Source organism: Primulina eburnea, unplaced genomic scaffold, assembly GCF_022965805.1.
Source record: "Primulina eburnea isolate SZY01 unplaced genomic scaffold, ASM2296580v1 ctg1064_ERROPOS200000, whole genome shotgun sequence".
NCBI lineage: Eukaryota > Viridiplantae > Streptophyta > Magnoliopsida > Lamiales > Gesneriaceae > Primulina > Primulina eburnea.
Window position 1 is genome coordinate 15,654 of NW_027330608.1, and position 21,566 is coordinate 37,219.

General features: G+C 35.7%; 4 protein-coding genes across 8 annotated transcripts; 1 reads left to right on the forward strand and 3 right to left on the reverse strand.

The window, feature by feature from the left end:
- Positions 1 to 633: 633 nt before the first annotated feature.
- LOC140820453 (eukaryotic translation initiation factor 3 subunit A-like) lies at positions 634 to 8,283 on the reverse strand. 3 transcript variants are annotated; one of them, XM_073180736.1, is made up of 14 exons: positions 8,034 to 8,283; positions 7,281 to 7,347; positions 6,276 to 6,757; positions 5,303 to 5,518; positions 4,811 to 5,179; positions 4,689 to 4,718; positions 4,224 to 4,451; positions 3,960 to 4,121; positions 3,551 to 3,772; positions 3,229 to 3,435; positions 2,940 to 3,146; positions 2,692 to 2,772; positions 1,708 to 1,909; positions 634 to 1,298 (listed from the first exon to the last, which is right to left on the reverse strand). In XM_073180736.1, the coding sequence occupies exons 2-14, from the start codon at positions 7,324 to 7,326 to the stop codon at positions 862 to 864; spliced, it is 2,889 nt and encodes a 962-aa protein (XP_073036837.1). In that variant the 5' UTR covers positions 7,327 to 7,347; positions 8,034 to 8,283; the 3' UTR covers positions 634 to 861. The 3 variants fall into 3 exon arrangements, with proteins under 3 accessions (XP_073036837.1, XP_073036836.1, XP_073036838.1); XM_073180735.1 differs by having other exon boundaries at positions 7,281 to 7,350; XM_073180737.1 differs by having other exon boundaries at positions 7,281 to 7,350; positions 8,055 to 8,282.
- Positions 8,284 to 10,612: 2,329 nt separating this feature from the next.
- On the reverse strand, positions 10,613 to 13,362 carry LOC140820469 (uncharacterized). The gene has a single exon (XM_073180763.1). It carries the CDS (start codon positions 13,314 to 13,316, stop codon positions 10,860 to 10,862), a length of 2,457 nt encoding a protein of 818 aa, XP_073036864.1. The 5' UTR covers positions 13,317 to 13,362; the 3' UTR covers positions 10,613 to 10,859.
- A 353-nt stretch (positions 13,363 to 13,715) lies between these two features.
- Positions 13,716 to 16,269, forward strand: LOC140820484 (organelle RRM domain-containing protein 2, mitochondrial-like). Its single transcript, XM_073180779.1, has 3 exons — positions 13,716 to 13,989; positions 15,417 to 15,485; positions 15,867 to 16,269. Exons 1-3 carry the CDS (start codon positions 13,857 to 13,859, stop codon positions 16,118 to 16,120), a joined length of 456 nt encoding a protein of 151 aa, XP_073036880.1. The 5' UTR covers positions 13,716 to 13,856; the 3' UTR covers positions 16,121 to 16,269.
- A 391-nt stretch (positions 16,270 to 16,660) lies between these two features.
- Positions 16,661 to 19,307, reverse strand: LOC140820463 (uncharacterized). Of its 3 annotated transcripts, none has more exons than XM_073180752.1 (3): positions 18,704 to 19,307; positions 17,647 to 18,096; positions 16,661 to 17,310 (listed from the first exon to the last, which is right to left on the reverse strand). In XM_073180752.1, exons 2-3 carry the CDS (start codon positions 18,094 to 18,096, stop codon positions 16,936 to 16,938), a joined length of 825 nt encoding a protein of 274 aa, XP_073036853.1. In that variant the 5' UTR covers positions 18,704 to 19,307; the 3' UTR covers positions 16,661 to 16,935. The 3 variants fall into 3 exon arrangements, with proteins under 3 accessions (XP_073036853.1, XP_073036852.1, XP_073036850.1); XM_073180751.1 differs by having other exon boundaries at positions 17,647 to 18,099; positions 18,704 to 19,306; XM_073180749.1 differs by having other exon boundaries at positions 17,647 to 18,111; positions 18,704 to 19,306.
- Between the last annotated feature and the right edge of the window lie 2,259 nt (positions 19,308 to 21,566).

Here is a 21,566-nt window from a genome sequence, read left to right on the forward strand (position 1 = left end):
AAAATTTGATTATCTTTAAATTTTTAAGATTTACTATCGAATAGAATAATATTCTAATTATATTACTATTACAATTTATAATTTGATAAATAAATAGAAATTTTATATCGTTATATGAATCGTTATGTTCTATAATATTCAATATAATATTTATGGAAATCATAGATTCTATTCTGTTCTATATATAGACACTATACTGATATACTATAAGTGTATTTTTTTAATTCGAAATAATATGATAAATTATAATATCACTTTTTATTAATTAAATAAAACAGGGTGGTGTTGTAATTTTTATGTAATGATTTGATTGATATTTGTTGCATAAGTTAATGTTGGGATAAAAATAGTTGCAGCTGAACATTTGATTGGATGAGATAAACATGAATTTTTCATCATTAAGCGAACTAAACAAGCCTTAGAATATTTAACTATTTTAATCTTAACAAGTTGAAACTAATAAATTTTAGATTTATTATTAATGATATATCATATTAATGTTATATTAAAAGTTCAAAATGAAGAATAAATACATACAGAATAAAAAGAGTTGAATACACATGTATATGGATTGAATTTGATTTATTTGAGAAGCAAACATACCTCATTAATTCAACAAAGTAGTCGCAAATGTATTTCAGAATTTTAAAATGACTTACTACAAAACCCAATAAATATCTGAGTACATCCAGAATCAATGTTCAGAAACCATAACGTAACTTTCAAAAAGAAAAATACTTCCATTAATAAGCACATAATCCTGCTCAAGGCACACGTCCAGACACCGCGAAAGTGCAGCGCCACCTCCCAAAATTTTCAAGAATCTGCTGCTTAATGAACAACTACAAACAAGATATAAGCTCAACGTTCACCACGAGTCCTTGAATTTGACCAAGTGGGCCTTGATGCACCGCCACCAAGTGCTGGTTTACGTTCATCCCGCCACCGATCACCAAATTGAGGTGCTCGGTCATCCATTCTGCGGCCAGTAGACCACTTATCTGTTTCAGGAGGTGGGGCTTGGCCCCCACCCCCACCCTCAGCAGATGCCCTTCTAAACCTTGGGACATACACACCAGCTGACGGTGCTGCTGCAATTGGAGCAGTTGCTGCCTCGACTGGATGCGACATGACGGAGGGCTCGGTCCTTGAGGGAGTGGGAGCTGATCCTCTCAGGAGCTCTTCTCTCCGTAGCCTTTCTTTCTCCTCCAACTCCAACTCCCGCTGCCTCTGCTTTTCGGCAATTTCATCCAGCTTGGCCTTTCTCTCAGCATCCTCTTTCTTACGCCTCTCCATCTCTACAGCGTACAATGGTAAAAAAGAAAGAGTTATATCACAAGCGACAAGTGGAAAGACGTACAATAAAAATCAAGATTTGCAATCTGTATTTTACACGTTTATATTATCTTTCTTGCTGAACACAGTAAACTTCTCAGTTTACGCACGCTAACGTACAAAGCTTCAAGAGACGAACGAACACAGCCTACACATCGTGTTAAGGCTGAGGGGGTAAAACACCAATGTTCAGTTTGGCACGACTTGATTGCTTTCCTAAGCACATCTCAAACATATTTAAAAAATATAAGACGTGATCATAATAATTTTTTTCAACTTTGGCCAAAAGGTGGGGGTCCGCTATTAGAAGTGTCAGCGCATGCCACATAATATAAGTTAACCATTCCTCAAAATTTGAAATGGGGAGAAAACCTTCAAGCTTCCGTGCTTCCTCCTCCGCACGCAGTCTTTTCTGTTTTTCTTCCTCAGATATTAGAAAATAGATCATCTTCCTCTTAGTCTCCCTTTCGTGCTTCCGTGTCTGGATAATTTGGCGAATTCTTTCATCCCTCTCCTCCTTAAGCCTGTTGTACTCAGCTCTTCTATGGTTAAGCACTCTTTGTTGGAATATTTGCTGAATAAACATCAACGAAGAATACAACAAAGTCAATACAATTATACATTTATCAGAAAATGCAACCAATGATTAGCAAATCCTTGAAGAGTGAGCAAATAACCCCCTGAAGATAGATGAGCTTAGAAACAAACGGTAAATTCAGTTCACTCTGATTAAAAGTTAAAGAACTGAATGGCACATGTTAAAGGGAGACATTACAATCTCATATTAGCACGTATAAACTATGAGATTACTGGTTCGCTACTTCGAATTTGGAGTTGCTGATTCTTCTCCCCTTTCCATGAACTCAAGCCAAGACCATACATGGACTAAAATAAACATTGGGATGAAAATAATAGGGTCAGATATTCAAAGCTCTACGCAACCAAATCACTTTTCTCACCTTAAGAGAAATAATTATTTTATTCTTCGGACACGAAAGAATGATCAGTCCAAGCTCAAAAACAACACATTTATAAGCTCTAAGCGTGATGGCAAGAAAATATTAACCTATTTTTTAAGACAACAAAGCATGTCAAGAGATAACAATTTGAGAATATAAGCCAAACAAAGCTCCTCACAAGATTAAAGATATCATGAAACCACCTAGTCGTTTTGGATATCTTGGGTCGGGTCTACTCTTACCAAGTATATTCATTAGCCCAAAAAAGTAGCACCATAAACCTTAGGCCCCCACAACTAGATCCAACCAGATAATGATGTTTATCTCATAAGCAATGAGCTGCATAATAAGTCTGGGATCTAGAAATATAATTACATAATTACAAAGAGTTAATGACCTTGTTCATCAACATCCGTGCTAGTCTCATTTTTTCCTGCAAGTCTCCAGTATGTCTCTGTCTGCTTAAATCAATCTCTCGCTGCATGAAGAAAACACACAGATAGGTCACTCCATAAATAAAATGGACTGTTGTAGCGAGCAAAAAAAAATGTAGTCGATTCTACACACTTCCGAGAACAGAATTTCCCAGAAGCAAATGACACAATACAAGAGAAGTTCCAGGCCTAAAATACAACTCATTCAGACCTGCTGCTCGAGTTTGTGTAAGACCTCTTCTTCCACCAGACGCTGCTGGAATGCAGCATCAATAAGTGGTGCAGCCTCTTCCCTTTTTGCCCTCTCCAAGTGATCCATTGTCTTGGCTAGTTTCTGTAATTTTTTCTCCATTTCTTGCTTCTCCTTGAGTTGCTCACTATGAGCCAGGTCCATCAAAGTCTGTTTAGTTATTTTTTCCTACATCCAATTAAACTGTTGTTCAACAAAATGTCATATAAGAATACAATCTAGTTATAACTAGGGGAAAGGTTTAACTCACTCCTTCTAGAACTTGTTTCTTCCCTTTCTTCTTACTGCGTTTTTCAGCTTCCAGTAGTAAAGCCTGGGCTTCCTCAAGCTCGCGTTCCTCTATTTCCCTGCGAATTCTTTGATTTTTCATTTGCTCAAACTCTGTAGCAAGCCTTTTCTGTTCTGCCTCTTCAGTTATCTTTAGTAATTTATGCCTCTTTGCCTCCTCTTCTCGTTCCTTAAGAATACACAAGTCATTGGCAATAACTTAGATGCCTTCTATCATCTTTATATTAAATTTACAATTCAAAGATGAATTATAAGACATCATTATTGAAGAAAAATGGACATACCATCTCCAAAAGCTGGCGCTCATGTTCTTCTTTGCGTTTTTCAATTATTGATTTGCGTGCAAGGAGTCTTTTGTGTTCTTTCTCGATCACTTCCACTAGATTAGAAAGTCTATCCTCCAATTTTGAAGTTTTCTTTGCAGGAGGGAAGATCATGACCCTTGCTTTGCCGAGGGATTCAGAAAATGTGGACAGGTGGTCTCGTATGCCTTCTGATTCGAGACTCTGAAATGAAAATTATGGATATATCGTCTAAATTGGTGGATGATGAGATAAATAAATCAAACGGTTCCCCAATTTCGAAAAGTAAAAAAATGCGAAAAAATAATTAAAAGATTGTCAAATTTTCAAGGTCAGAACACAATGTGTGCCATATCAGAAAATATTTCAAAAAACAAAATGGTGGGTTTACCTTATTACCAAAGCAAATGGCACTCTTCCGATAATCGACTTTCATTTCTAAAAAATTATTCTTGACCGCATCCACAGAAATCTTCTCAACAACAGAAAAATCAAAGAAAGGAATGATCATCGACAGGTTATCAATATTCATTGTCTGATAAACCTTTGAGACCTGGATACATAAAGGTAGAAAAGTAAAAGACACCGAGTGATATTACAAAAACTGCAACACAAAAGTATTGATCAGGGAAACACAACTAACAGACAAGCGCACCTGCTGAAGAAGCCTCAGAGCTGCAAGCTTCTCTATAGAAGGAACATACTGAGACAGTTGTACTTCTGGAACAGAAGAAGCAGCAGCAATCCTGCCCCCAAGCTTTGAGATTTTTGTTAACAAGGGTTGAACTTTGAATGCCAGATCTAAAGGAAGAAACTCATGTTCTAAAATATGATAAAGATCCTTCACTTCTTGAATTACACAGGTCATTACACCTTTCGTTACCTGACGAAGGCCAACAGACAGGCAACAGACAGGATTAATAATGTAAGAAATATAAAATTGGAAAACAAATGTAGGTTCTGGCAGTTCAAGAAGAAACGTTCATTCTCCTCATTAATATAGCTCATTCATGCAACAAAAGGAAAGGCAAGATGTAAATGGGTTTGAACATCTAACAAAACACAATAGAATCATAGAAAGACCAAAACCAAATTATTCAAATGCGTCCGAGATAATTACCAAATCCAAAAGAAGTGATGACCTGGAAAGCTGAAAGAAAAAATAGAAATAATCAGTCAACAAACATAAGGAAATAATTGTAATAAGATGAAGCAGAGATCCAGGTAAGATATGATTATTACCACTTCTTTGTTCTCAGGCTTGGTTTCAACATCAAATGCAATAAGGCTGGCCACTCTCAAACCTCGTTCTTTCTCATTCTCAAGCTCCCAATGAGAGGCACCATATGAGCGATCATAAGGGGGCACGGATAGTGCAGCTAGAACAACTGATGAGGCTATCAGCTGCAAATCCTTCTGGTTTAGGTTCTTATTAAAGCTCTTTTGAAGCGAGAAAAGCTTAAGCCAAGCATACGCATGATAAAGATGGTTGGATGACATCCAAAATATTTCAGAAAGCTTGGAATAGTAGATAACCATCGAGGATGGTTTAGGTGTCTTTTTAACCATAGACATCAACCCATGTATATCCTCGATAGAACGAAAAGCTTCCTGCAAGTAATTATTAAAAAGAAAAAGGAAAAATCATAAAAAAAATCATCAAATCTTGTAAATTAGTGAATAGCAACTTGAAGCATGCTCGCAATTCAAGTACGAACAGTAAAGTGAATAAACCTGCCAAAGTTCAAGTTCAGTCGCCACTTTCAGCTGTTCGAATCTGGTATCGAGATATAACTGCAAGCTTTCTGGTGCAGCAAGATCAGGCCTATCTCTCTGGTCCCTATACTTGTTAAGGTTTGTTAGATGATTCCGAATGATTTCACATAGTCGCCGAAATTCTGTAGTCCGTTTGTATTGCTTACAGAACTGGAAGGCACGGTGTGCAGTCATCTGTACAGGAAAATGAAGGAAAATGAGAAATCGTAATTGATGACTTCATAGCAAGAACATATACTTTCTTTATGTACACAAAACAAGCTGATCAGTATGCTTTTAATCTTTTAAACTGACAAATATCAACATCGAGACAGAGTGAAGCAACTAGTCAATAGCGATCATGAAAATAAGTATCTGACAGCGGGGAGTACGACACTATATCACCACAAATTCCAAAAAGAGATTAGAGTGGTTCCCAAGAGGTTCATGATGACCTTAAAGAAGGTCCGGTTACCGAATATTATCAACTTGAGACATCCATCAATGTTAACTTGCAGATACGAAAGCACATACTTCCAAGATCACCAAGTCTATCTTCAAAATAGATTTTATCCAATGGGTTGATTGCAAGTGCAGGGGACAGGCTATGATAAAATAAAAAGAAATTATGTCCACAACAAACAAAAATACAGCCGTTCAATAACTAATGATTCTACTACATACACAGTTCAAAAAATAAAAGAACATTGATATTTGAGTAAGTCCAAAGTCCTTTAAAGGAATTGAGCCCATTGTACACCATTTTGGGAAATCGACGAAGTCATTAGGGTGATGCCAAGAGGATGCAAATACTACTACAAGCTTCACAACACAACAAATCAAACTAACTAAGAATATAATCAATATCTACATTACAAACTACTAATCAATGAAGAACAGCAGTATTTCTGAATTAGTATGAGTATTTATATAGGGAAAAAGAAAAACTCACTGAATACAAGGTCTCCAATCTTGAGTTGTTCCGTAAAATTTCCAACACTGTTCTGTATGTCTCCCACAGGAACTTAAACCATGGTGTGACAAGTTCGCGATCAGATCTGTCTTTTCCTTTCTCCCCACTGACATAGCTTAAAAGAAGATCTTCAGGCCGTTTATCAGCTTCTAAGTCATCAACATCCAGGGCCACTTCTAAGGCTTGCGCCTGATTACGTGCAAGCTCAGCTTTCTCAGTAGCCATATGCATGAAATGCTTTATAACCTCCTCTAGTGAAGTAATATTAACTTGCTGGCAGATACCACGATACTGAATAAGACCATCCTTAGCATGTCTTCCCCTTCTCATGTCAACGCATAGCTCCACATACTTCAACATTATCTTCTCATGTGTCCTTGTCCATGCTCTGTACCTTCTCGAGGTAATGAAACTGTGAAGAGCTTCAAGGGCTTCTTGCTTTTGTCCAACATTTATCAACTCTGCGTAAACAGATTTTTAAATTTATCAGTAACAAGTACCAGAATATGTGAATGGAGAACTAAAGTTACTTTCAACCAATAGCGAGCATGATGAACTTGGGATGAAATGTTGATTTGTCCATCAGAAAACACGGTATATCCCGTGGGACTCGAGGAATCGCCGTCTGTTTTACACCAGTAACCACAAACAAAGCTACTCCCCTCATCTAACTAGCACACATGGGAAAATACAACACATAAACTAAAGGGGCTCTCAGTCTCTCACTTTCTCAGAAGACAAGGTTTGAAGGAAAAAGGTAATTCTAAATTGCTGACTTGAATCAACCATACTTCTAGACATGTGGAAAAACAACAGAAGTAGGAATTACACAGGCCCGTTTAAAATAGATAGCATATTTAAATCTGTCATATTTGGCGGTCATCTATCCAATAGATATCAAAATATGCTGTCGCCTGTCAGAAAGTAACTTTCACTGGAGCAGATTGTGACACTCGACCGCATAATGACTGATGAGTAACCTACCTTCAGCTCGCTTCAAAGCATTCTCTGGTCTGGCAAATGTAGCCATCTCGCAATTCTAACAATGATTCTGCTGTAGAAGAACAGACATACAAAAGTCAATTTGACCGAGTGTCGATAGGGCTAGTAACAAGAAAATTAGTCAGCTATCCAAAACATAACTCCATTCCACTAATAATCATGGAGTCAATCAATGAAAGAAATCTTGTGAAGAATTATTTTATCACAGTTTTTTGCCACCCTCTGACCTTGCTTTGAAACTGGTAACCAGGATTTTCGCAGGAGTTGAGGATATTTAGACTTTGCATTAAACTGTTAGATATGACTGGATTTAAAACTAAATTAGTATATATAAAAAAGATGATTATAGTGTGTTTAACTAATTAATCCCATCAAAAGTGAACGCACCTTACGGGGACTTCAATTACAAAGAAACATAAAAATAATTGTTAATTTTATTTCCCATCGTTCCCCGACGAAATATTTGCTAGGGCGGGTGCGGTGCAAAAGAACTGAATGTTAGCAAAAGAATCTTGGATAGAGCTCGAGCCCAAAAAATTAAAACAATTAGTCGAGCCTATCGAACTCGAATGTCGTCACGAGCCAGAGCCAAATGACCAACATAATCATGTGAAAGCCGGAAAAAACAAAATAAAGCCTCGGGGAAGGAGATCAAAACCATCGGAAAAAGAAAAAAAAACATAAAACAGATCCAACAAAAAATCCACATAAGGATCCGAAATTTAACATGCCCACCAATAACCGAAGTGTGAAGACTGGGTAGAAGAGTGCGACGAGTCCCCAATGGACGAGGCCGCGTCGGAGAAACAGTCGGTGGCGTCTCGATCTGTGGAAACGGAGTGTTCAAACAAGGTAAGAAACAGGTGGCGAAGGCGAGGCGAGGCGAGGCGCGGCGGAGGACAGAGGTATTGAAGTGAGTGATGGCCGAGGGTTTTTAAGGACAACGTCGAAGGGATGGATTGAAATATCGGAGGTAAAAAAAAAACACAAAAGCAAAATCTGATGTTAGGGTTATGTATCAATAAAGGAAGTTTTTATGTGTGTCTAGGGTGTGTTTGGTACGTCATATCAAAATGGTTGATTAGATAGAGATAACAAGTTTGATAGATTATTAATCAAATTTTATGTAATCTATTCTATTATATTAAGGATGAGCACATGATAGTAACTATCTAGGAGGACATCAAGTTTTTTTTTCCAATTTTACCCTTACATTATATTAATATTACATTTTTGTTTTTTGTTATTTTTTTTTCAAATTTCAACACACACTTTTATTTATTTTTTTATTTCAACAATTTAAATATCAATTTAGTCACCCCATAAATTATCAAATTACACTTTAGTCCATTGATAATGATAAAAAAATTGTAAACACGCATCGCGTGTGCATAGTCACTAGTATATAATAAGATTGTTTGGTTTAATATTTTAAATGTGTCATTAGTTTTAAAATATTGCTGAATTTATTATTGTATCATTAAAAAGTTTACTTATTTGTTATCTAATTTTTAATATTACACACACCTCGAATTATATTATAGAATTTTCAAATTTAAGGAATTATTTTGACACCTCGAATTATTTCTACATTTTCACAACCGAGAGTGAAAGATCATACCTGTAGATCTAGATATGTTATATACATATATCGATTGAGCTATTAATATAAATTTATATATCAAAACACTATTAACTAGTAAAAAAAAAAAAAAAGTGAATAAGCCTTGAGTCTCGTCCAAATATAAATAAGTTCATCTAATTAATCAAAACAAGTTTAAAAAAACCCGTAGCTAATGAATTAAGAGTATGTCTCTTGTAAGATAGTTTCACGAATCTTTATCTGTGAGATATGTCCACCTTATTGATATTCACAATAAAAACATAATACTCTTATGTACAGTTTGGTACATAGAATATGATAAGTAAGTGATATATAGTATAAGAAAAAATCAAGAATACATATAATGATAAGATAATATGTTGAATGTTTGATATGATTTTAACAAGAGTGATTTAATTTATATATTGAATTGTAATGACAAAATTAACCCTATCACAAAAACTTATATTTCATTGTTATCAAGATCTTGTAATTGCATATCTCAATTCTTAAACTATATATTTATATTTATATATACACACACACATATATATACATGTGTGTGTATATATATTTGTGTGTGTGTATATGTATCTGTATATTTGTATATATGTATGTATTTAATAAACATTTAACATTAACTTAAATGCATTTAAATTAGGGGTAATTAAGTTATTTGTAATGTATTTTATCATTACATTAAAATTATCACACCTCTTACAAAGGATGTTTTATCCTTCTCAAAATTTATTTATCAAGAGCCCATGGTATTATGATGAGCTTTTTAAAAATGTACCAAACATGGGATAAGGAGGATTATTTATCAACCTTACCCTTATCCTATGTACCAAACAATATCTTAATATAAAAAGTAATATTTTTTCATAGTTTACCAAAATAAAAGATCTATCTCACAAAATAAGACTCATGAGATCGTTTCACACAAGTTTTTGCTATGAATTAATGGAGGACATGAATTGGATTAATTCACATTAAACTTCCAAATATAGTTTTTCTACGTCTTGTCTTTCTCAAAACATCACGCGCTTGAATGATCCCTTCTTGATTTGCTCGTTGATATTGCAATATTAGTTGAAAATTAAATAATTTTAGATGCACAAATTTTCAGAATTTAAATTTTATTTCGAATCTTAACGACCTTGTAAATGGATAAATTTTATTTTTCAAACAAAAAAAAGCAATATTCTTGTAGTGGGTCTCATGTGAGACCGTCTCACGGATCTTAATCTGTGAGATGGGTCAGCTCTACCGATATTCACAATAAAAAGTATTACTTTTAGTATAAAAAATAAGGTGAGTCTCATGTGAGACCGTCTCACAGATCATAATCATTGAGACAGGTCAACCCTACCCATATTTACAATAAAAAATAATACTCTTAGCATAAAAAGTAATACTTTTTCATGGATGACCCAAATAAAAGATCCGTCTCACAAATACGACCCATGAGACCGTCTCACACAAGTTTTTACCTAAAAAATAATATTTTTTCATAGATGACCCAAATAAGATATTAATCTCACAAATACGACCCGTGAGACCGTTTCACACAAGTTTTTGCTATACTCTTGATACACCAAGATTCTGTTTTTATTATCGTTCCTTCCCACCATTATGTTAGGAATTGGGAGAAGTGTTGCCTTCCCTTGAAAGATAAATCAAGGGCAATGAATAAACGTACCACAAAATAGGACTTGAATTGTATGGAAATTAGATGCATTTCAAGAATCAAACGAAGGTAATGCCTCATTTGTAAGGAGATTTAAGTTGGGACAAACAACAAAGTAGGTGCTCATATGTACTAAAGTTTAACAGAAACACGAGGAAGCTTCCCCCTGTTTTGTGCCATCCAACTTTGTGTACCATCCTAGACAAAATCATCTGAAAGATTCATCCAAAAACTCTGGAAATTCAAGCAACTAGATAGCCATCTGTATTCACCAGTAACCTCTTCTGGGCTTTCGTGTATTCAAGATACGGCCAAACGTATCCAGTGCATCTGGGAATTTACGTATTCTGAGGAAACCCTTTATCATGGCCACTTCACTGTCTGAAAACTTCGCTTTCTCCATTATTTTGTCAATGAGCTTTAAAAGAGTTTCCTCCATATTTAGAGCACATAGACCTTCGGCCAGCATGTTGAATGAAGAAGATTCTGGGAGAAACTCCTTTTCAGTCATTTCAAAGGCAAAATCAACAGCCTCTGCAATGGGACCGCCACCAGAGCAAAGCCCTCGAAAAACAATTTTGTATGAGACAGCATCGGGAGGATCACACTTTCCCTCCATTTCCCTGAAAAATCTCATAGCTTCGTTGACTCTTTTCCTCTTGAAAAGTGCTTGGACAATAGGATTGTACGCCCGTGGCGTCAAAACCATTCCTTTCATCTGGATACTTCTGAGAAGTCTCGAAGCAACCTCGACTCTACCAGCTTTACACAGTCCCTGAATTAAAGTTCCATACGTCACAACATCTGGTTCGCACCCATTTGAGGTCATGGTTTGTACTATATCTGCTGCCTTTTTTATGTCTCCTTCTCTGCAAAAGTGAGAAAGGACCGAATTGTAAGTGAATTTATCGGGTTTTAGACCTTCCATTATCATTTGGTCCATAAGCTGAGCAGCCTCTTCCATCCTCTTGCTTTTACTGAGACCGTCAATAAGGGTATTATAAGTCACCAGATTTCGAGAAACCCCTTGTACTTCCATCTGATCAAATATCTCCCCTGCTTCTTCAATCCTTCTACTTTTGCAGAATCCATCAATTAATGTGTTATAAGTTATCACACTTCTTGCACAGCCACTCGATTCCATATCTTTAAGCAATTCCAAGGCTTCGTCGAGCTTGCCTTTCGTGCATAGGCAATCCATCAGTATGTTGTAAGTGAACTCATCTGGTCGACAACCTTTAGCCTTCATCTCGAAGAATAAATCCATCACGATGCTAAAGCGTCCAGTTAAGCACAGGCCTTGTATAAGGGAATTAAAGGTGGACACATCAGGCAGAACACCATTGGTTGTCAGAATTCGTGCGAGTTCAGTAGCTTCTTCCACATGGTTCTCTTTGCACAAGGTGCTAATAATGGTATTATATGTGACTGCATTTGGAGAACAATCTCTAGAAAGCATCTGATTGACAACTTCGATTGCCTCTTCAACGTCTCCGATTCTACATAGTCCTGATATGACAGAGTTAAACGTGAATACATCTGGATCAAAACCCTCCTGAAGCATCAAATCCAGGACCTCCACAGCATGATTTACAAATCCCACTTTGCACAAACCACTTATCAATGTATTGAATGTGAAATGGTCAGGACAAAACCCCTCATTAGCCATTTCTTGCACAAGTATCAAAGCTTCCTCAATCCTGCCCTCTTTGCAAAACCCATTAATCAATACATTAATTGTGACATTACTCCACGGACACCCAACTGCCACCATCTGTTCTCTAACTCGCAAAGCTCCTTCTACATTACCCTCCTCAATATAACCCTGCATTATCGTTGTATAAGTCTTCTCATCTGGTGCTAAACCATAGTTGGGCATCTCCTCCATCATCAACATTGCCGGCCTAATTTGATGTGCCTTACACAACGCCTTTATCAATATATTAAAAGTTGAAACATCCGGCTTCACACCGTAATTCAGCATCCTAGAATGCACGCTCTCTACCAGTATCAATTTGTTCCCCTCAACAAGAACATTTAACAAAAAGTTATAGCTATGAGTTCCAGGCCTCACCCCATACTCATTTTCCATCAAATCGAGAACTCCAACGGCTTCATCATACAAAGAAAATTTCGCATAACTACCAATTATAACAAAGAAAATTCTTTCCACCACCTCAACTTCAGAATGCTTCATACCATCAAGTACTTGTCTCATCGAATCAAATGACCCTGCCCCGCCTAGCTTCCGAAGTATTTCCTCGTAAATTGGCAAACTGGGCGCAAAATTGGGCTGCTTCGACGCCCATTCGAAGACGCGAAGGGCCGACGTCCCGTTATCTTCACCACGAAGTGTGTCCAAAAGTTGTTTTGGAGTGAAGTCTGGGGAAAGTGAAACGCTTGAAACACTCGACGAAACGGCAAACAAGGGTGGGTTCAGCTGCTTTACGTGATTTATGGTAAACGTGAATGAATTAATTTTAATGGGTTCTGAAATCTGTTGAAAAAGAAAAGGGTGGCACTTCAGGCAAGATGAGAACGTCATTTTTGTCAACCTTACAAGCAGTTGGTGTGCAAGTGAGAGACTCTGCACAGTGTCGACCAAACCGAGAGGTAGACCTAAACCAAACCGAGAGCGCACGAAACTTAGAAAAGCGAATTGGATAAAATGATTTCCAAATATCAACACGCACATTTGGAATTGGTTGTAAATGAAATAACACATCAATGGAAAATTGATTTCCTTCGTTTTTTAACTACAAAAAAAAGCCTCATTTATGTTTGCACTTTAACAAAATAATTTTGCTTGATAGAACAAAATAATAATACAAAAATATTAAAAATTAAAAAAAGATCTGTCATAAATCAGGCATAGAATACACAAATGACGGACATGCTCTTTATAAAAAAATAAAATAAAATAAAAAAAACAACGTTGTCAACTGATTTCAACTTTATAAAAAAGTTGGATGCACTGTTTTTTGAACTATAATGAATCACAAAATGTTGGATGGATAGTTATTCGATTTTGAAGGGGCAACTGCGAAAATGTTTATAATTCGAAATTAATCACATTAAAAGCAAATATATTTAATTATTTTTATGAGTAATAAAGAAGCAAAGAATGGCAAAAAAGCTCACTTTCTGCTAAACCCTAAACCACCCCGATTTTCAATTTCCAGTTTTCTCCAGCTTGAATACCAAAATCGGAACTTTGCATCGCAAACCAGTCTCTTTCGATTTTTCTGAAATCTGAATTCAAGAAATGGCTTTCGCTGCTTTTCGGCGCATTTTGAGTGGATCTTCGGCACCATCGCCGGTTCTTCGCTCGCGCTTCGCTTCGATTCGACTCAGTTCTACCCTCGTTACTCTCACTAGTCCTAAGCTCTTCATTAGCGGTATTCGTGTAGCTAAATGTTTGATTATTCGTTTAATGAAATTGTTTTTATAATTTTTGTGAACTTTTCTGTTTCATGGGACCTTGGTGTCAAAGTAAGCGTCATAGAGTGGATGGTGAATCGATTTAAAAGCTCATCCATTCCGGTTTTTTTTTTACGATTTTATGTTAATTTTTGAATTTGTATTGTGTTGGTAGGGGGATTTTACATCAGATTCCTGTGCTCTGTTAATGTTTGGTCGGACAATTTATGTTCGTTGTTGTAGAACTAATGCTATTCTTTTGTCTTTTGCTTGCTTCCACTTCCTTTTAAATGTAGAAACCAAGGAAAGTGTCCAGATTCTTTGATTGAATGAATTTTTTTTCTTTTCTTTGTTTTTTTTCTTTTGTCTTTTCACTAACAGCGTGTTAATATTCCTGAGCAGTCCTGAGAACTCTTCGGTTTGTGTGATATTCAACTAATGTTTGAACCTTGGTGTTAATTTAGCTAAAACTTAGTACTTCGTGTCTATAGCTTCCGTATTTATCTTCCCTAGATGTGGCAAACGAAAAATGTTGTGGGGGGAAATATGGAATACAAAATTATTGTCCCATCTACTTCGAGATGGATTTGAAAATTTCTGAATTGTTGATTAAACCATCACTTATAGTTGCATCTGGATGATAAAGAGAGTGACATGTAACATGGTCTTCAATTTAGACAAGTAATAAAAGTGTCTCAAAATGTAGTATCTTAGGTCATGGTATCATCATTGGGAGGTCTCCAAGTTAAATTTGTATGTATAAGGAGTTTGGCATTACTCTTGTATCTCTTTACTTGCATGCTCATATATGTGGGTGCATGATACTAGAAATTGATTGGTCTTATAATTAAAGTTGGAAGACCAATAGATTGTAAGCATATGAATGCTCATGTTGAACTTATCTCCGGGGTTTCTTCCACATCTCTGTAACCTTGAATAATTTTTCACTTTAGGAGCAATACTATTCATCTTTGCACATCCCTGGCTTGCACTTACAAATTGATCCGTCCTTGCAATCTATAACCTGTGGCTTCTATATCTATTGAAGCCTACTTCGAAAATGTCATCTTTCTTGCATCTTATCCTTGCGAGAATTGTGTATTCTTTAAACTCACTTCAATGCTCAGTCTAATATAGTTTTCTCAACTCGCACTATCCTTCTCACAGGAAGAAGCATTATGAATTTATTGTAATCTAGAGAATAGGATGGAACTGCTTTAATGGGTTTACTAATATCCTGAAGAAGAAAATAACCTGATAAAAAGCTACATGTCTTGTGCTTTTATGAGCTGGGAGATGCCTAGGAAGAAGCAATGTCAATTTCTGATCTTCTTCGTTATTTTGCATGTCTTTAATGATCATATCTTAAGATGGACCGACACTTGTCTTGATGTTGACAACACAGGTCTTTCAAGAGTCACGACTGATGAAAATCTTTATAATGCCTTTGCTTCGTTTGGCCGGCTTCGCGAGGGTAAGCATATATCTCCTGATATCTTCTTAGACAGTTTTCATTGTTTTACCCAACTGCACTTAATTTATGAACTATAAATTTCTAATTGATGTTTGAAATATCTTTTGGATATAAATTTTGAAAGTTGATTCGACATGTGATAAAGCTAAAATGTGAGTTATGTGAATATTGTATTTATTTTTTGATAGTTGATTTGGAATATGAGAGATTTATTTGATTAATAATTTTTGAAGAATTTTTTGAGTTGGGTTCTTGAATGAATGGATAAAATGTTAATTTTTTTTATTGAATTGCACGCCGAGAAATGGAGAACCCAAACAAACAGAGCCATTGTCACTAATCGACTGGTTCAATTTCTAAACTGTTTTGTTTGTTATGCAGCCAAAGTGATAATGGACAGAGCGACTGGAAGATCTAAGGGGTTTGGTTTTGTTACTTATGAGACGGTTGAAGAAGCTGAGAAGGCACGAGAGGGTATGAACGCCAAATTCCTTGATGGGTGGGTGATTTTCGTTGATCCAGCTAGGCCGAGGGAAGCGCAGCCTCGCCAACCTCCTCGACAAGATATGCAGTTTAACTCACAGTCTACTGACATGGGGTTCACGACAAACAAGACAATTGGATGGTGTGGATGATGCTTTATGGTACCTCTGGTATGGAATTGACGGGTTTCCGAGAAATCAACTTGTATCGGATTGAGGGATATTGGCTTCTATGGAAACAACGAACCTTTTAAATGGATTTATGGATTCATGATATCAATAGAAATCAAGCTTCTAATTAATTATTTTTTTCCCACGATTTTCTAAGCTCTGCTGCATATCGTCGAACCACGTAATAATAATGGTGATGAAAAAACACTTGACTAGTTAAGTTTTTTATTCAACTGTATTTCAATTGACACGGTAAATACTTCTCAACATTTCGCGATAGAATTTTTATGATGACCACAAATACTTGATTAGATCTGTCATGTCGCGTGAAATACATTATTACATTAACCGATATATCACATATTCAACGTCGGGTTCATATGATCATAAGTTTATCCGTCTAGGAGCGAGTCTTACGAACTATTGACCAAACTTATTTCTGCAACCCAAGTGCAAATTACGTATCGCAATGGAATTTGCCATTAGTCTTGCCAAATACTAAGGAGAGATTCGATCCAAAGATAAAAGAGAGAATTAATATGGTCATAATCAAACCAAGAAAATCAAAAGAGGAGTATGAAACCCAAAGTACATCACACCAAAATCTTTTAAACATGGTGGTACTACAACCACAAACACTCACCCATTTAACTTGCAAGATAAACTGGCTAAAAGACTCACCATTTGTTATTTATTTATTTACATGGTGAGACAAAGGAAAACACAGTAATTAAGAACATAAGGTTCCTCGTTATGTAGCTTCTGCTACTGGAAAGAGCCACCTGTGACAGATTTCTTCAGAAAACTACCTCCACAGAAGGGGTATGGACTCCCGACATTAAAATTTTAATACCCATCACAGGCTTGCTAAAACCGATCAATCCACTATCATCACGTATAGGCTTGACCTTGTTACCCTCATAGTTCTTATGAACTTGTTTCTTGTCTTTGCCCTTGCTGCCTCGTGAAGATTTGCCTCCTCCCTTCAGCTTGTTCTTCCCATACCTCTTGCCATCATTGCGATAGCGTTGATTCTTGTTTGATGGAACATGAGATGCTGCTGTTGGAACTGGATCATAGACATCAGGGGCCCAGGTCACAGAGACCTTCTTAGGTTCAATACCCTGCTTTTCACGGCTACCTTTCATGGCAGATACAATCTTTGAAGATTTCTGAGGTAATTACATAAAGTTTTTAAAAATAATAATAATAATAATAATAAGAGCTGTTAAAAAGAGGATTTTCAGGGCCTGAATCTATGAACTATGCAGTTTCTTTTCTCCAAATTGGGATCGAATGTAATGTTGAAAGATGAAAATAGAAGTGTACTCGTAATTGATTAAAGAAAAAAAATTATGTGCACAGGTTGACATAATGTTGGCATCTGCTCTTGCAAATGTCTTTGACCAAGAATATCACTTGGCACGGTCCATTTCACAATAGAAAGCTTATACACTAATAAAAAACCACTAACTTGAACTGGCCAAAAGATCAGATGGATGACTTACAGGCAGCGATATGGATTGTGAATAGTGTGGATTAACAAATTTATCACATTCATTTGCTTCAGAGACTTCAGCAGTAAAATCATCCTCCTGCTTTAGTTTTCCAACCAACAATCCATGTACAGACGATTTAGGATCACCAGGAAGCAGAAATGTTGCAGACTTGCTTAAGCTTTTTTCAGATGCTGAACTACATAAAATTTTCTTATCCAAATCATCTTGTTTGGCTTCCCTTACCACATAGCCAGTGACATTCTTGTCAGCAAATTGGTAGAAGCTACTAGTTGATAGTTTGTTGTCCTTGGCGTTAAGAAATTCGCTCAAACATGTCTCGAGGTCATTCCCTGAAAGATTCCTTAAGTTGCGGTGATCACAGCGGCAAGGATCTGCAGCAGAACCACCACCGTTGCTTTTATCTTGAGAGGCTGGTGAATATGGAACACACACTTCCATCTACTGCAGAAAAAACTGAAGAGTTCCATAAATATCTCGCCAAATTTGATAATCATCTGTATCACAAGGTATAATGGACTCAAAGCATATGTTTTTTAAATTTGCTTTTTTAAATAACTCAAAAACTTCATACACTCCTGGGATCCTTTAAGATAATAACTCAGACTCCATGAATATGGAATCAAGTCAATTTATCAACCCATTATCGCACTGGCCACTGGTTTCACCTCAATAATAAAGCAACCCCGAAACCGATATGTTGTTTTCCACTCTTAGAACAATAAACTAATGAAATAGCTAGAGATTTTAAAATTTGAGATAAATAGTTTTTACATCTCAAACGTGTTTCATCTTTAATTATAACCAGCATGATCTGACCTTGACTTCAAAATTCATGGAAAAAATTTCATGGCCACGTATGAAGTATTCAATTTACTATAACACAGACGAAATATAGCAAACGGGATGGATAATAAGATCTACTAGGGTATCTATTTGGCGGTAGTGAGTAACTGAGTAAGGGCGGCAGACACATTACATATATTCCACTAAACAAAGCGTAGTAAAAACAATAAACAAATCGTCAAACATATCACCATGTCTCTACCTTATATTGATTCCGAGCTCCTTTAACGCAAATTCTCCGCAATATGCACTGAAGCGATACCAACCAACAGAAAACCCAAAAAGATCCGTAAATCTCGATAGGTAATTTCAGATCAAAATCTTTCCCACGACCAAACGTTTCAGAAATCTTCAAATAATTTAACAATAGTAGCTGGAAATCAACAGATAGCGACAAACCCCCGTCGAAAACAGACACCACACCCAAACCAATCAAAGATCAGAGCAAATATTAACTACTAAGATTACCACGCCGATCACTTTTCTGAAGATATTTCAGACGATGAGAAAACGATCCGCCACGATAGGACGTCCTGTGTGGGAGTAAAAGCAGATCGTTTGAAGGCACCGAATGCATAGTTCGATGCTCCCTGATTCACAATTCGCCAGTTTCTTTTGGGGAAAAAAATCCAATACGATCGAACTTTACAGATAGATTGATTTTCAATTTTCAAAGAAAATGGAGATTGAATCTAAAAGTCACGAAATCATCGGCATCGAAAATGGGAACCCTAGGCCATGACTGAATGAGGGAGGATAAGCGGATCGGATAATCAGAAGAGTAGTTACATAGCATTCATCGTCATATTACTTAAATGACCTTTATACCCATCGGATTCTTTTCAAATATCTACTGTCGAAATCTTATAATAAAAATAATAATATTCTGATATAAAAATAATATCGAATCAGATATCTGTTTCATTTCAAAAGATTTTTAAGTTTAATTATTAAGAATGAATAAGCTTTTTCCATCACCCATTTCAAAATAGTATTAAACAAAAGTCCAAAACAGTACATAAAAAACAAAACAATATCTAAATCGTAAAATAAATTAAAATAATAAAGATTTTTTTCCTGCACGTATCTCAATAATTGAGTATTATTGACTGTTTTAAACGAAAAATATTGGCAACGAAAACATCTAGTTTGCGTTAATTTTTCTCAAAAGCAAAAGGGATTAATCACCTTCACAGAAAACGAAGCCATCCACAATTAAGGGGATTGCCAAAAATTTGTGTGAGACTGTCTCACGGATCGTATTTTGTTAGACGGATCTCTTATTTGAGTCATCCATGAAAATTTATTACTTTATGTTAAGAGTATTACTTTTTATTGTAAATATCGATAGGATTGACCTGTAACATACTAAAGATTCGTGAAACCGTCTCACAAGAGACCTACTCTTGAAGATATATGTCTTAAAATCCTAAGAAATCTTTTCTTTCTTTCCGAACCACCATTAACCGGTGAACCAATTAAAAAAGTGTTGGATTGGTTCACATTTAATTTTTTTTATATGATTATTTGAAATTTAAACTTTGTTAAAAATATTATTTTAATAGTATTGGAGCTTAATTAATTTAATAATGTTTCAGTTTGACTGTACGGTTAAATCAATTTGACCGATTGAACTATTATTTTAAGATAAATCTAACCAATTAGTTTATTGGTTCGGTTATTAAAATATTGTTTTGAAGTATAAGAATGTTGTTGAGATAATGTTTGCAAACTAAAATCTTCAATCCCAAAAATACGTTAAAATGTGTGATTGATTCACATTTTTTTCGATGAAATTAGTCTATATGTGTGATCGATTCACATTTTTTTCAGGTTCTGGAGCTGGCCGAAAATGATGCAAGAGATAACAAGAAAAACATTATCGTGCCAAAGCATGTTCTTCTTGCTGTAAGGAAAGATGAGGAACTCGGGAAACTTATAGCTAGAGTCACCATAGCATATGATAGTTTATCATCTTTATTTGAATCGCTATTAAACATACTAATAAATAAGCACACTTAATTTTATAACAACAATTAAACATCAGAAATCAAATAACTTAATCATCTTATTACGGAAATGAAAACAAAAACAATAATTCTAATATTAATGTTTAATACAATCAAATCGAATTCATAGTAATTCACAAGAATACGAGAAACCAAATAAAACTTATATTGGAACACTACCAAAAATAAAACTTATATTGGAACACTACCAAAAACCCGACTATTCTAGCCACTGTCCTAGAAGTCCAAACCGTCCAACTTAAGGCATTTCCCGTGGAATGGTTGTCCAAGACGTGAACGACAATCGCCGAATACGAGAATGTACTGGTATACAAACTGATATGATGCATTAGAAATATAATAAGCTCATATATCAGGGATCAAGTCAATAATTTTATTCTCAGTCTAGACGCGCCTTAATGTATAGCTTTGATATGTCCTAGGTCGACCTACAATATTTAGGGTTATCAGAGCCCGCTAGTCCCAGTGGATATTGTAGTTCTCGATATCCAATCGTCCACAATACAGAACATGGTTGAGCGGCCATAAAAAAACAGGTATAAATGAAAAGATATTAGACCTGACGTGATATGTCATGCATAATATGTAAAATCAGTAAAACATGTATCATATAACATATAAATATGTAAGTGTGTGTATATTACGTTTATATATTTCAGTCAATAAATCACGCACCTCACTAAAAGAATAAGACATAAAATTCATTTGTATGAACCTAGACAATACCAAAATCATTATCAAGCAAGATTCAGAATCACTGAACATTCTTCAAAGTTATTTCTAACGATCCTTAAACCTCTACTTTAGAATTATACACACGTCCGTCGTCTACAAGCGTTTGTCAACAACACGCTAATGACGTCTCGTCCGTCGTCAACTAATGCTATGTTTAGGCTTAAATGATAAATGATTGATTCTTTGTTTTCTGAATCATGTTTGAAATATGTTATTTGATTTATACGTTATGAAAGACAGAACAATTAATGGTGTAATTCCGAGAAGCCAAAAACTGGACTATACACTTTTGGAAGAAAA

Bases quoted from the DNA above. Each gene is read 5' to 3' on its own strand.
- LOC140820453 (XM_073180736.1), bottom strand. From the start codon at position 7,326: ATGGCTACATTTGCCAGACCAGAGAATGCTTTGAAGCGAGCTGAAG. The intron at 4,452-4,688 runs GTAATTATCTCG...GGCCTTCGTCAG, and splicing joins CATCACTTCTTTTGGATTTG to GTAACGAAAGGTGTAATGAC. The intron at 3,773-3,959 runs GTAAACCCACCA...TTTTCATTTCAG, and splicing joins CCATTTGCTTTGGTAATAAG to AGTCTCGAATCAGAAGGCAT.
- LOC140820469 (XM_073180763.1), bottom strand. From the start codon at position 13,316: ATGTGTTATTTCATTTACAACCAATTCCAAATGTGCGTGTTGATATTT.
- LOC140820484 (XM_073180779.1), top strand. From the start codon at position 13,857: ATGGCTTTCGCTGCTTTTCGGCGCATTTTGAGTGGATCTTCGGCACCA. The intron at 13,990-15,416 runs GTATTCGTGTAG...TTGACAACACAG, and splicing joins TCCTAAGCTCTTCATTAGCG to GTCTTTCAAGAGTCACGACT. The intron at 15,486-15,866 runs GTAAGCATATAT...TTTGTTATGCAG, and splicing joins GTTTGGCCGGCTTCGCGAGG to CCAAAGTGATAATGGACAGA.
- LOC140820463 (XM_073180752.1), bottom strand. From the start codon at position 18,096: ATGGAAGTGTGTGTTCCATATTCACCAGCCTCTCAAGATAAAAGCAAC. The intron at 17,311-17,646 runs GTAAGTCATCCA...TAATTACCTCAG, and splicing joins CACAATCCATATCGCTGCCT to AAATCTTCAAAGATTGTATC.